At 40.1% G+C, this 14,211-nt stretch overlaps 1 protein-coding gene and 1 non-coding gene across 6 annotated transcripts in view; both read right to left on the bottom strand.

The window, feature by feature from the left end:
- The window catches only part of LOC144681709 (filamin-B-like), a 164,580-nt gene that overhangs the window by 102,749 nt on the left and 47,620 nt on the right, over positions 1–14,211 (bottom strand). For all 5 annotated transcript variants that reach the window (XM_078543593.1, XM_078543597.1, XM_078543594.1 and 2 more), the window contains one exon: positions 12,060–12,497. In XM_078543593.1, coding sequence (XP_078399719.1) covers positions 12,060–12,497 — 438 coding nt within the window. Of the gene's footprint in view, positions 1–12,059; positions 12,498–14,211 lie in introns of those variants that run through there.
- On the bottom strand, positions 3,608–3,755 carry LOC144682340 (U12 minor spliceosomal RNA). The gene has a single exon (XR_013576995.1). It is a non-coding gene; the product is annotated as a U12 minor spliceosomal RNA (small nuclear RNA).

Genomic DNA, 14,211 nt, shown 5'->3' with positions numbered 1-14,211 from the left:
TACAGCTCAAGTAGAAAATAATTTATTCTTTAACAGAATGTTTTAAAAAGTCACAAACCAAGCCAACTTGAACCATTCACTCAGAGCAGACCTACCAAATTAACCTTTAGGGATGCAATGAATCTGCTGGTCTATCCAAATGCAAATCAAGTATGGAGAAGCTGCAATAGTGCTAAGCAAAAGGGTTACTCAGTATGGAGATACAACTGATGAATTAATTGTTGAATCCCATTCAATGAACAAAATCAGGGTGCACTGGAGCCCTACAGTTGTCCCATTTAATCGATCTGCTGCTGTATCAAGGCATGTTTTCAGCAACTAATTACAACCAGTCTTTATAGGCCATCATGCCCTCAGGACATCCCAAGACACTGCCAGTGAAGTAGATCAATTAGTTACATATAAAAACAAAAAACAGCCAAAATATCTCAAAACAGCAAATAATAATGATCTGTTTGCATGGCTGATGTCAGTGATATTTGACTAGTGTCATGGGATCTTGTGGACAGATGGGATCTCACCTCAGTACACTTTTCAGGTTGTATCATTTCTACTGCATTGAACATGTCCAGGCCATCAAGATTAGTCCCTTCTAAGATTCAAGCTAAATCACAAAAATATGGCTTTTTTTCTAAGTTAATTTTGATTTCAGAGTACAGTTCCTTCCACATTTAAGCACTGAAGTTTAGACAAGTGAAAAAACTCACCTTTCAATTATGAATCAGAAGCAAAGTGACCTTCACTAAAAGCAGAGGTTAATTTAGGTCAGAACAAGAGTCTTCATGATGCATCAACTGGACCCACAAGCACTGCGGATATGAAATTCTACTGCAAGCATGTTACACCAGTTACTATGCCACCCACATTCATTGTTCAGCCCAACTAAAGTCTCCGAGTTCAGTAGAGATGGGCATTTTAAAATTGTGATTTGTCTAACCACTTATTTCCTCCCACCAATTCTCATGATTTTCCTTTTGTAACAATTTTTCAAGCCTGCACCTGTTGGCTTTTGCTTCATTTTCTAGCATTATTGTAAAATCCTCTATAGAAATGTCAGTATCCACAAGACAAGAAAAAGGTGTCTATAAGCAGCAGATGACGAAAGTACAAAACTCAACGAAGAAAATAATGAAAAACAGCAAAGTGTAGTGACAAGGGAAAACCTGCAAGACTTATTGTTCATGTTAATGCATTATTAGAACCAATGTGCACGCTGTAGCCAATGCCCATAGAATATGCCTGGGTTCAAATAAACTCGCAAAACAGATGCTTTACGATTTGGGGGGTGGGGTGGAAATATATTTAATGAAGCTACACTTGAAGCAGATAGAAGCTTTATTCACCATTTATTTGCAAACCAAAATAAAACAGCTAACTTTAAACAGAAGTGGTTGTTTGTTTCATCTCGAAAGATTAATGGTTTTGACAGCTCCACATTATAAATCACAACCAGTAGAAAGATGGGAATGAGCCAGTGAGTTGCAGACAATAGTTCTATTCAGTTTTAGTCCTAACAACAACCAACTTCAAGGGATGTTATTTGATGTGTAAATGTAGACAAATAGCTTTCCATTAAAACAACTTTTCAAATTAATATTCAACTGAATAATTCAATTTTATAGCATTTATATCCTAATGAGTGACATTCTGCAAATTTATGTTTACAGAATGAAATCTAGAAACCATCAAGTGACTGAAGTTCAAATTCTGCCAAGTGCAATCAAGGAACATGAATGAATAGTTTGAGGTTTGTTGTACATGTGTTTGTTCATTTATTCTGAAGGCTAGTCTGATGGAATGTGAAACAGGATTTATTGAAGCTACCACTAATTCTGACAAGTATGCACACCAGCAAAAAAAAACCAAATAGTTTTGCTTTAGTAGAATGCATTTGGTTTTACCATCCCCATAGGAGGCCATGAGTGAGCAACTGTACATATTTACTTAGGTTTTTTGAACTGCTAAAAGAAACCAACTTTCAATACCTAAGGCACATTTTAAATTGGTACACTGTTATTAACCATTTGGGTGGTTAAATGTTAGTATTTATCTCCCACTGGGTTATCACGGTAACATAATATTCAGTGAAATATAGCTTGTGAAAGTCTTACTGACAGATAATTAAACTCTAAAATGAGAGATTAGAGCATAATCTGCTTTTAGGACACCAATTTGTCAGGGCAATAAACTACACAAATTCAAAGCTATGACTGAAATGAAATTCTTATTCTAACATTCTATGAACATAAGCAACATAAACCTGGCAGAGGCAAATATCACCATTAAGCCAACAACCCAAAGTCTATATAGAATGCGCGCACAAGAGAGCAAATTGTGCTGCAAGCAGGATTGAATACTGTATTTCTTCCATGCCCGATACGGAGAAAGCCTTTTATTGCAGTTAAGTTTTACATGTAATTAATTGACCAAAGCCTGGCAAATGAGGCAAAAATGGAAACGAGTGTCTACTTTAATTAGTTTCAAGCAACTATAAAAGCCAACATTCAAAGACTGCAGTTAAAAAAGACCCATATAGTCATCACATCTTTTAGTAAAATTAATAGTGCATCTATCCAGGGAGTTGAGCAAATACACTTCATGTCAATTATATAAACAGGTTGTGATCAACAAGAACTTAAGACACAAAAACCCTTCAAATATTTCATTCAAGACATTGCCACAAGGTGTGCCATATTTATATTAAGTAGTAACAGCCACAGAACTTAAACCAAGCTGCAACAACTCTGAAGAGTCAGACTTGAAATGTTAACTCTCTCTCCACAGATGCTGTCAGACCAGCTGAGTTTTTCCAGCATTCTGTTTTATTACTGCAAAAGGTCTAATTCCTCTCAAATGTCTACATACTCAAGACCTCCCCCACTTGGTTTATTTTTCTTTTGTTTATTCAACATTGAAACCAATTACATTTTAAACATGTCTTGTTGGCTTCTTTTCTTAAGTCGATTCACAACAACAAACAAAACCCGAGAGATAATGGACCAGTCTTCACAGATGCAGGAAATGCCATAGGAATGTAAGCCAATGGGTTGAGATTTGTCGCACATGCATTTGTTCGTATAATCTGAAGGCTAGTCTGATGGAATGTGCAATGGGAGTGGCCATTTTGCCACTCCCTTATGCTACTTCAACCTGTATACAATATCTACTGTTCTTGGTATTTTAAGTTGATATTTTTATTTATAAAATTTGTACAGTAATGTCAAATTTCTCGTAAGCATTTTACAATGTTGAAGATGTTTTGCACAATTGTTAACTTATGATTCACACTGACTTTACTTAGGAAAGCTGCAATGCATCATGACATTATTTCCACTGACTAGGATACTTTTACTACATGTTATGTAAGTTCACAACTGGAATTTGTTTAGTGCTTCGCTTATAATAGTTTAACCTTCATGATCTGTTGTACAGAGTCTTAAGTTAAATAAGCCATGAATATAATTATTTTGGCATCTGAAGTTTATAATAGATTGCGAAGCTAGGCTCACTAGGGGTGCTTAGATTATTAGCCTTGTTAAAGAAATGTATAAAATAGCATTGCAACGAATTGGTATTTTTTTATTTTGGTGCTTTTGGGGGACGGGGCCAGGCAGATCACTGCGCTGCGGCATCCCACAAAGTAGGCGGGTCACCTGCAGGGCGACCTTTACCCACTCAAAAATTCCTCTCACACGAGGCGGTGAGGACCCAGGCGTCACCCCGGACCGTTATTTTCCTTACTCATTAGTTTTGATTTGTACTAGTTAATTTCCTCAGGGGCCTCCCCAGAAGACTGTTTATTTTCCAATGATTTACAATTGAAGTGCATCATCACTCCCAATCTCAATTGGCAACTTCACAATTACAGGGTAACAATTGTCACATGAAAACAGTTAATGCATTAAATAGAGAGCATCTACCTTATTGCTAAAGGAAACAATTATGCCCAGTGCTCAATAAGAACATTGAACAGCAAGCCCCAAGGAAGCTCCTTCAAGAACAACATTGAGGACAAGCAATTTTTTTTTAAAAAACTGATTAGACGTTTGTTGAAAACTCATTAACTTTTAGGCCTGAAACATGAATCAGTTGTTTACCATGGTTTTCTTGTTCCATTAAAGTCACCCAACCAGCAGTTGGATGCTTTTAAATGCAAATATTTTATCCCCCTGCTTAAATTAAAACGTTTTCCAGGAAGCTTCCAACTTCACCTTGTAGAAATCAAGTCAGGGGAACCTTTCAACGGTCACTTTATTACACACCCCCACCCCCAAATTAGTCAGATAAATTTAAATCTTGGTCAGCGCAACATCACTAGATGAAGGAGGTGTCAGCTGTGGCTCAGTTCATAGCACCCTTGCCTTTGAATCAGAGGGTTGTGGGTTCATGTCCCACTCCTGGAAAACCAAGAACTGTGATTGTTCTCGAAAGAGTTGCAATCTGTGACTGTTGATAACTCGAAAGAGTATCACTAGATGAGCCTAAAGTTCAGTATTCATTAACTTTGAACTATTATACATATGTGATAAATTTCTGCATGAACCTCCTGTTTGAGGAATGCTTCAAGATTAATACAAATCCAAAAAGTGTTAATGGGAAAAAAATAGGATAATGCTCTGCTCTAGGATACAGGATTATGTTCATGGAGTAAGTTAGAAATCTCAACCATGCCACTCCTCCCAAGAGGATGTACTCACCAAAATATCCATTAGCCGCCAAATAGGGCAGAGGCCTCACACACACAGGTAGCATGGGAAATCCATGAAAGCAAGTGTCTCCATCAGGAATGAGTCACAAAGAGGGTGCTAATTAATTTCAATGTAACTGTAGCGAACCACATAAATGAAGTATACTCCACCTTCATTATGTTTGAACTGAATGTTGGTGTACAGCATTATATGCAATATAGCCACGATCTCACTAAGTTAAGCAGGATCTATCATCACAGGTTCAAATTTCTGCAGATAAAAATTTGTGATAAACATTTCAAAATTCTTCATCTTGTACAAACAGGGAGAATGTGTCACACATGAATCAGAATAAGAAAACCATGAGAAATAACTATTAGTCACCTAACCAGCAGTTAGGTGCATGCGTTAACACAAATATTTCATCCCTCTGCTTAAGCTAGAAGTTTTCCTGGAAGCTTCCAACTTCAACTTGTAGAAATCAAGTCAGGAGAGCCTTTCAACATTTTTGTCCCCTCCCACCAAATTAACCAGATAAACTAGAGCCCAACAGAAGCAAACATTTCCATAGAACGTTTAATGGCAGATATAAAACTACCTTCATCTAGGTAGTCAACAACTAACAGTTGGAGGCAAGCAGCAAGCCATTGCTCAAATGGCTGCTTCCAGCAATTAGCTAATTTGTGAACTGTGCTCCCTTCCATTATTACCTCAACCTGAAAAGAAGCCAAGAAAATCATTTACAGATATTTGTCACAACTCACACCTCAAGATTTCAATGTTACCTATATTTGCATCATGCAGCATTGTAAACAGCTTTAATTTCTGCCACTTTTTTGAACCAAGGATGAAAATTCTCTCCCAGCACCCCATACAAACTAAAAAAAGCAGCAACTAAATTTGAAACTAGTGGAATTAAGAAAAACTATCTTGGCAGTAGATTAAGGATGATACCTAAAGGGACATTAGTTAACAACTGCAGTTGTAAAACCAGTCAGTGTGAACACCAAAATAACCAGGTTACAAAGTTGTTCCTTCCAAGAGATAAGTTTAAATCAGTTGGTGCTCCTACATTACCTCCCTTGACAAACGAATCCCAAACATTTTTCTTTAAATTGTACTATAACTTTACTTGCACCAAAAAAGGAAAAGGAAAACAAAGTGGCAGTATGAAACTACATTAATGCTGTGGAAGTGACACTTTTTCTGCACAAATCACAAACTCAAATGAACTAAAGTACCAGAGATTAGAGCAAAATATGCATTCCCAACACAAGTAGGTCACTGAAATTCTCTTTCACCTTTGCTCCTGTTACGATCCAGCACTTTAGATCCTGTGGCAGCACTGTGGGTGTACCCACACCACATGAACTGCAGCAGTTCAAGGCAGCTCACCACCACCTTCTGAAGGGCAACTAGGGATGTGCAATAGCTGCTGGCCCAGCCAGCAAAGCCCACATCCCATGAATGAATAAAGGGAAAATAAAAATAAGGCTCTGGACAAGCCTCCTCCTTCAGCCAGGACCCCAGCCTCCAGCAGGCATGGCTGAGGCTCATGGTGTGGTTCCAGCTCGGCTGAAGGTCCTACTTCAGTTCCAGAATTGGCAGACATACCCTCTGAACTCAAAAACAAAATCCTGGCCGTGGTGCAGGAAGTAGGGCACAAGAAACCCAGGAGCTGACCCCACAGGGCTGCAACAACCCACCCTTCCTGGTGGGAGAGGCTGTAGAGGGAAATATTGAATACAAGTCTTCGGTCTGGAGAGTGTAAAAGTAGGTGTGTACCAGTCTTACTGCAAGGCCCATTGTATTCTTCCAGAACCAAAGCAAATCAACAAAGTTCTATTTTTGTTAATGGACAAAAAAAGCACTGACAGGACACTTGATGCAGAAGGAGTGCAGGGGCTATGCTTGAACTTGGGGCCATTATTCCCAGTTCATTTGGCCATGGGGCAGGATCTGAGGGGGGCACCAGGCAAGGTGGCTCAAACAGCCTGTGCACCCACATGCAGAAACCTCTGCAGCAGCTGCTGAGGTCAGGCAGATCACCATGGGAGCCTCAAAATAGTTTAGCATGACTTTTTTGGGGGGGGGGGGGGGGGGGGGGGGGAGGGGGGGGGAGAGAGAAAGAGAAAGAGAAAAAGAGAGAGAGAGAACAACAACACTACAGCTGGCCTTCATCGACTGGGGGGGGAGGGGGGGGGAACCTGAGTGAAGCAGTGTGTAACCAGCTCATTGGACTTAGAAATAAAATTACCATGGATACGCAGAATGCTTTCACTGGCTGTAAAGATGTGACAGAAATCTCTGATGAAATTTTCTGTGCTTGTAATACGCTGTTTCCATGCAGTGATAGCCACTTTGTTAGCTTTACTAAAGGTGGCACTGCAGCAACCCAGGATTTCAAATTTCCAAATGGTTCCAAAGAAGAATCACACTAGACTCCAATGTCAATTCTCTCTCCACAAATGCTGCCAGACTTGGAGTTTTTCCAGCATTTTCTGTTTTAATTTCAGATTTCCAGCATCCACAGTATATTGCTTTTGTGATTTTGACCAAATTTATTGAAGATCTGGGGTTGCCCACCATAGTTGGTGGGCAGGATATTTAAGACACTCCCTTAGATCCTGTTTCTACTCAGAGGAAGATGGAAAATTAATCCATTTTCACCTGAACACAAGTGCCATTAGTGGAGTTCTTGCTTACTTAAACATTTGCTCTGAATTTGAGAAAACAATAAGTTACTTTGATTTACACAAAACTAAAACGTGCCTACTGAGCCACCAGTAAGTTGGTTCATAGAAAGTCTTCAAAAGATCTCTATTAGGGTTTTTGGTAGGAGACCTAGTGCAAGGATATGGCCGGAAGATTGCAAATATATAAAGTTGACAGTCAGCTAAATTACAAACTCAAAAAAAAAATTCCCTTTTGCAGGTTACTGAACATTGAAGCATTCTTTTGTAGGTTAAAGCTGTAAATAAAGACATTTGACAATTAAAGTGTGGTAAATTTAAAGACAGGGTGGGAGGAGAAATGCATTATGCCATGCCATAGGGAACATGTTACTGCTAATGGTCTCAGTCACAAATCAGTGCAAGAACAGATTTTAGGGAATGGTAAAGATTCATCACTAGGGTATCCTCGAATACCTCCACCTAAAACTGATTTAAAATAATTCAATGACCTGGTATCAGTTGAACAGTCCAGAAAAAAATATTCTGATAACAGATCAGGACTTCCTGCCCCACCCCAGAATATCATGTTACAATCTTGCCAATCACTACAGATTAAAAGAAGGTGCTTTAGTGTGGGCAGTAATTTACTGTTAACAAGCTTTTTCCAGCATGGAAAGGTTAGAAATTCAGGCCTATTTACATACAAGATATTTCAGCACGTTAGGAGACTTAGCTATAGTCTTGATTCTTGTGTATACATGCACAAACAGTAAATAGTGACATTACCTACAAACGTGTACATAAAACTTGTCTGCTAGCTGAAAATCTAGAAAACTAATTTAATGGTTGTTATTTAAATCAGTTTTAAACATTTCAGATGCTGTTTAAACCACTAAATAACAATCACAATCAAAAGGATCAGATGGAACTTGAATCTTCTATATCGTTAGCATTTACTTACTCCCAGGGCTTCATCAGTCCTTTAATATTGTCTTAATGTTTGTATTGCTGCATTATATTTATTAATTCAAAAAGGGAGATGGTCAAAAAGAACAAAGTAGTGATTTTTCCAGTTCACTGATCACATGACTAATGATCACATCCACCATCAAACTCAATGGCTGCTGGTAAGCACACAACTAATACCACAACTACCAGAACAGGCACTGGTGTACTTTCAGTCAGCACAGGAATTCAGCAGGTTTTAACTTGTAAAGTCTCATCTTCAAGTAACCACATAACTTCTGATCAAATTATTTACTTTGAATTCTGAAACTGGGCCATTGGGTCAAGTGGCAAAAAACGAACATAATTTATCTTAAGCAGTTGCTATTAGTCTCCAGTAATCACATAACCATAACAAGGAATAATTCTTGACAGGACAAGGGGGGAGGACAATTTTATTACACAATGCAGGCGGTGGTGGTGGTTGCGCTTTCAGAACATGAAAACGCTATAAGAATAAGTAGCGATTGCTATTTAATAGCAAAGCTTTAGTGACAAAGTACCCTTAAAGAATAGGCTACAAACTGCAAAGAAAGTTCACATCATAGACATCTCATACAAGTAGGGAAATCCGACAGCCCAAAATCTGCAGTATTAACCAATGTGTGGCTGTTATGGTAGTTCTTGGAGCTAATGCCACTTGAGGCCCATGGAGTAACTAAAATAAAATTGCAGAGCTTCACAAGATTCAGAGAAAAGCCTCTGCTTTGCTTTCAATTTGGTTAGTCGCTCATAGCAAAAACTGGAAGCTATAGATTCTATCCAGGTTATATGCTCCAGTTGCAAAGACATTTGCAATAGTATTGGAGGTGCGCTTAAGTCCTCATCACCCACAAGTGCCATCCAGCACATCATGAGCATGATCATGCATTTCTGAAGTATTAACAGTTTGCAGTGATAGTCTAGCAGACTCGTTACAAATGAATTGAAAAATTAGGGATATGATGCTTGGTACCCCCTTCCCATCCAGATTCAGTTACTATAGCTTTCAACAGCTCAATATAGTAATTGGATGATAAAACCGGCTGGATTTACCAATGATTGGTAATCTCATCACGTTTCAGAAGTTGTCAGTAAAACTAAAAATCTTACATTTCTTCCTTAAAGCAAAATCCCAATGCAGATCAAGCTTGGGCACAAGGGTGTCATGTCCAAATAGTTATTTTATGATTCAGAGCTCAAGAGCCATGAAAACAGAGGCCTCCTCTAACCCATGAGATCACCACATCTAAGCAGCAAGGTGGATGGGCGGTAAAAAGCATCTGCAACTTATGCCTTGGACACCAAGTCCCTTCCATAAGGATCCTAATTAAGCAATTGATGAGCAAGCCCAGCTAAGGGTATAAAACTTGAGACATATGTTTGTGGTCAGGTGTCCCTGGAGAGGGAGCACGCGATGACTCCCAGTGGGCACCACAGGGACTGGGGTACTTTATGGACTCCTCAAATCACATTTTCATTTGATGATGTAAGTTTCCTTTAAGAAAAGTTTTTCTTTTTGCAGTATCTGTTTAAGGGGCTGCTTCTTAATTTGCTCCTTGTTTTCTTTAATTTAGTTTAAATGGTAGCTCAAAAGGGCAACACTTGAGACATCCAAAGTAATTGGCACAATAAAAAAAGTGACTTTGCTTTTGCATCAATGATGAAACAGTTGTCTAGTTTACAGCTGTATTAACTTGCTGCTTGGGAGGTCAGGTATGAAAACATTCTCATACAATCTTATACGCTGCTGAATGAATCTGTTTTGAGATCTGTTGTGGAATAACTGGGGGAAATAAGCATTTGCTTTCCCTACCCCCCTCCCAAACCATGATATCCTCAGGAGGCCTGCAACTATTAGTGAAGTCTCACATCTGGTGGAACCACGCTTCAATTGTGTCTGTTCATGATGGGTCAAGAGAATGGTGGTAGTGTAGTCAGTCATGTTTTACATTGTAATGATGAGTAACAATGCAATGGAGAGCTGCTCACTGCATCTCACCTAGAGAAGAACTTGAATCCACATTAATCAATTATTTATAAACAAGTGAATCCGTCAAGGGGGGGGGGGTAGGAGTAAGGAAATGGGGGGGAAAAACACTTATTGGGGAGGGGGGGGGGGGTCTGTTAATCAAGGTAACATGCCTAAATTAAATTCAAAGCCAAGTCAATTTTCTGTAATGCTACACTCAAGCTCAGTAACTCTGCAGCACCAACATGGTTGAGCTTGGTTATAAATAAATAGATTTGAGAGAGTACACCAGTTGTTCCCAGCATTGCCTTCGTTGGTCAGACACAAGTAGCACTCTTTTGCACACTCAAGAGGACCAAAGCCTTGGTTTAGTCAACTTGCAACTGTATTAAAAGACAGATTACAACTCATTGGAGAGTTTGCATACTCTTCCCAGGCTATCAAAATTCAACAAAGATTTCTCAACACCCCAGCTTTGCAGTTTCTAATGAGTTTCCACATGGGACACAGCTGACCAAAACAAAAGTCACAGGCAGGTTGGAGCATCAATATTTTATATACAGGTCCTTGAGTAATGTTATGGGTCAATCATTGCCAGCGAATAAAAAAAAAACTTGGGTCACTCATTTCACTGCCAGAAAGCAGCTTTCCAGATCACACCCTCCAGCTAATATTCAACCAAAGCTTGGTTTATGTTTAATGGCAGATAAAAGCAAGTTCTAAAAGGAATGGCAGCAAGTGGTGAAACGACTAAAGTTCAACAGCTTATCATCTGTTGAATTAAAAGTTGCTCAGTGTCACCCAAACTGTATTGAGATTTGTTTACCGCCAAGATTAATATACCTCAAAAGTCTACATTGGGCGGGGGGGGGGGGGGGGAGAAAACAAATGCTTATTCCTCCAGTTATTTCGCATCATCAGGACTCAAAACAGATTCATTCAGCAGCGAGAGATCGTTGGGAAATGGGATCAGGCGGACAGGGGAGTGACTCGGCCACCTACAGGAGTGGCTGCGGGAATCTCAGTCTGTACCTGAAGCTGCCACGCCCTATTCCAATAAACGACTGCAGACCTGAGGAGAATGTTAGTGTAAACCAGATCATTCCGGATCTCGAAGCTATACTTTTTAAAATATATATATTTAATTTAGAGAATACAGTTGTTCAAACTTCCTGTTCACATATCGGAGTTTAAAGTAGGACCTTCCTCTTCGAAAAAAATTCAGCTCGGTCAAAGGCTATGACCTCCCCCACCAGAAAAAAAAAATCAATATTTTACACAAGTCAGAGTAGAATATGTGGAACAACTGAACTTAGCAGCTGATTATTTCAAACATTTATAAATAATACATGGGACTAACCCAGGTTAGTCTCCAGTAAACTTATTAGTCAATCAATCAATCAGCCGCGGACATGTGCAGAGCGGAGGGAAAGTGGCCAAGTTTACTGCTCCAGTTTTAAATTCTCATTTATAAATCCTCTGGTTTTGGGGGAGACATAAAACAATTGCCACGGTTCACGAGATAATTATTTGGAGGATCAAGTTCACGAAGCTGGAGGTGAGTTGCCCAAAAATCAAACAGAAAAACCGAGACGTCCCTTGTCGAACAAGGGGGTTGACGACCAACTTTTGGTCTAAACAAGAGACAAACTAGGGCGCACTTTAATCCTGTGCGGAAAGGAGGGCTTTAGAAAACGCGAACGCTTCGAATAACGGGGGAGGAGGAGGAGGGGGACTCACCGATAGACACCAGTCTGATACTCTCCTTGTCGAGGAACTCGAGCGCCACGGACACGTTCTCCAGCTGCATTTGTCTGAAGGTGGGTCTCTGGTGATACTTGCGGTACATTTTCTTCTGGCTCAGCACCTCGAGCAGGGCGATGAGCCGCAGCCCGTCCGCCAGGTCGCTCTGCAGGTTGTGGATGCGCTTGTTCACACATTTCAGGTGCTCGTTACACCACCGCGTGAACGTGTTCTGCTGAATCCGCTTCCACGGAGCGTCGTCTGCCAGATCCTTCTCGGTCACCGGCATCTCGGCGTCTTTGTCCCCTTGTTGCTGCTGCTGGAAATACTGCTCTGGCTCCCTCCTCTGCACATGCGTGCTCATACTGCCACCTCCTTTATAACTCGCTCCACTTCCGGGAATTTCACAGCCTGCAGCTTCGGTGTGTAGCCACCCTGTTGGGGGAATTGAGAACAAGTGTTAGCCAATGCTTTTTATTTCCCCACCCCACCCCACTTCAGAAGAAAATGTAGGTAAAGCATGTGAGCCCGCATGTCTGCAGTATGAACAAAACGATTCAATCCTGCTCTTATTTTCCCTGGTTAAAATAAACCCATTGTTGCCAAAATCATTTTCGGGTCAACCTGAACTACTGTCGCTGGTAGAGTTCGCCAAACTTACGCCTTTATCCCACAGATCCTTTTAACGATTTTTTTTTAATATATATATATATCAACTATCAAATTGGGATACCAGCAATCGAGGACAAAGCAGTATCCCAGCACTGGGGTCCCATTATAATTTGTTTTCACAAACTTTGGGCTGTCGAATGGTATGTTTTCCCCTTTAATCCTTTTAACGTTAACATTTTTGAAACGCATGCTAACATTTATACTGAAGTTTAAAAAGTACATTTTTTAAAAGTGTAACGCGGGGGAGAAGTGTACTCGAGGCCAGAGCTGTGTTTCATCATCGAGGATCACATCGCAACTCAAGAGGAACTGTGTTTCCTGTCTTGTAAGGATGATATTCCAGAACGAAATGTCATCGGGATTTACGGTGTGCACTTCATCTATTTTCTTCCGATCACAGCGATAATTCATTCTTAACAACCGCTGACAGACTCTGCAGATGGTTGTCATAGCGACCATCAACCTGGCCAGTAAGTGCTGCTCGGCTATATGGGTTATCACAAGCAATTCTGGCACAGTCCTGCCCTCACAACAATTTTCAGCAGCTGTCACTGGACGGTGAACAGGAGTGAGAAGGGCTGCTGTTTCCGCCACACACCAACATCAATCTACTGGCATTACACTCACTGCAGTCTCCTTACCCCTTCCTTAGCTGAGAATGTTAACTCAGGTTCAAATCTGAGGGATGTGGATCAGTACTACGAACATCAGATACTTATCCACAACCCAGCATTTTATCTTCATCCTAAATTTCAAAGTTCATTCATAAAAGAATAAAAGCTGCTCTTAGAATTGTATGGGGAAAGTACAAAGGAGTGGGATTAAAAATTGAGTGTTCTTTCAGAAAGCTGGCATATTAGGCCAAGTAACCTCCTTGTGTACTGTAACAGACCCCACTTCTTTGTCTAACCTACATTTTGGTGTTTCTGAAACTGACACCAATGGAGGCCCAATGATTACTTAGTGCTGTCAACATAAGAACATCAGAAATAGGAGCAGGAGTAAGGACATACAACCCCACGAGCCTGCTCTGCCATTTAATAAGATCATCGTCGCTCTGCTCTTGGCCTCAACTCCATTTTCCTGCCTGTTCCCCATAACCCTTGAACCCCCTATCGTTCAAGAATCGGTCTATCTCAGTCTTGAATATATTCATTGACTCAGCCTCCACAGCTGTCCGGAGTAGAGAATTCCAAAGATTCATGACCCTCTGAGAGAAGAAAAGCAACAGAGCTGTGTGAAATCAGTGGTATGAAAGCATGGCACATGCCCAGTGTGAAAATCAGTGATTTATCTTTAATCTGGAAATAATGATGTGATCGTTCTTTAGAAAAGTTTAATTTGGCTCAGAGCTGACATATCAAGCAAATACTTCTAGAACTTTTGATTCAGTGAAAATTTGAATGCTGTTTTAAAATAGCTTAGGCATTTATCAAAAATAATGTAATTAAGAACAGTGAAGATCCTAAATTCAATG

The sequence above is a fragment of the Cetorhinus maximus genome, chromosome 6, assembly GCF_964194155.1.
Source record: "Cetorhinus maximus chromosome 6, sCetMax3.hap1.1, whole genome shotgun sequence".
NCBI classification, from domain to species: domain Eukaryota; kingdom Metazoa; phylum Chordata; class Chondrichthyes; order Lamniformes; family Cetorhinidae; genus Cetorhinus; species Cetorhinus maximus.
The sequence above is the reverse complement of the archived record's forward strand: the minus strand, read 5'-3'. Positions and strand labels throughout refer to the sequence as shown.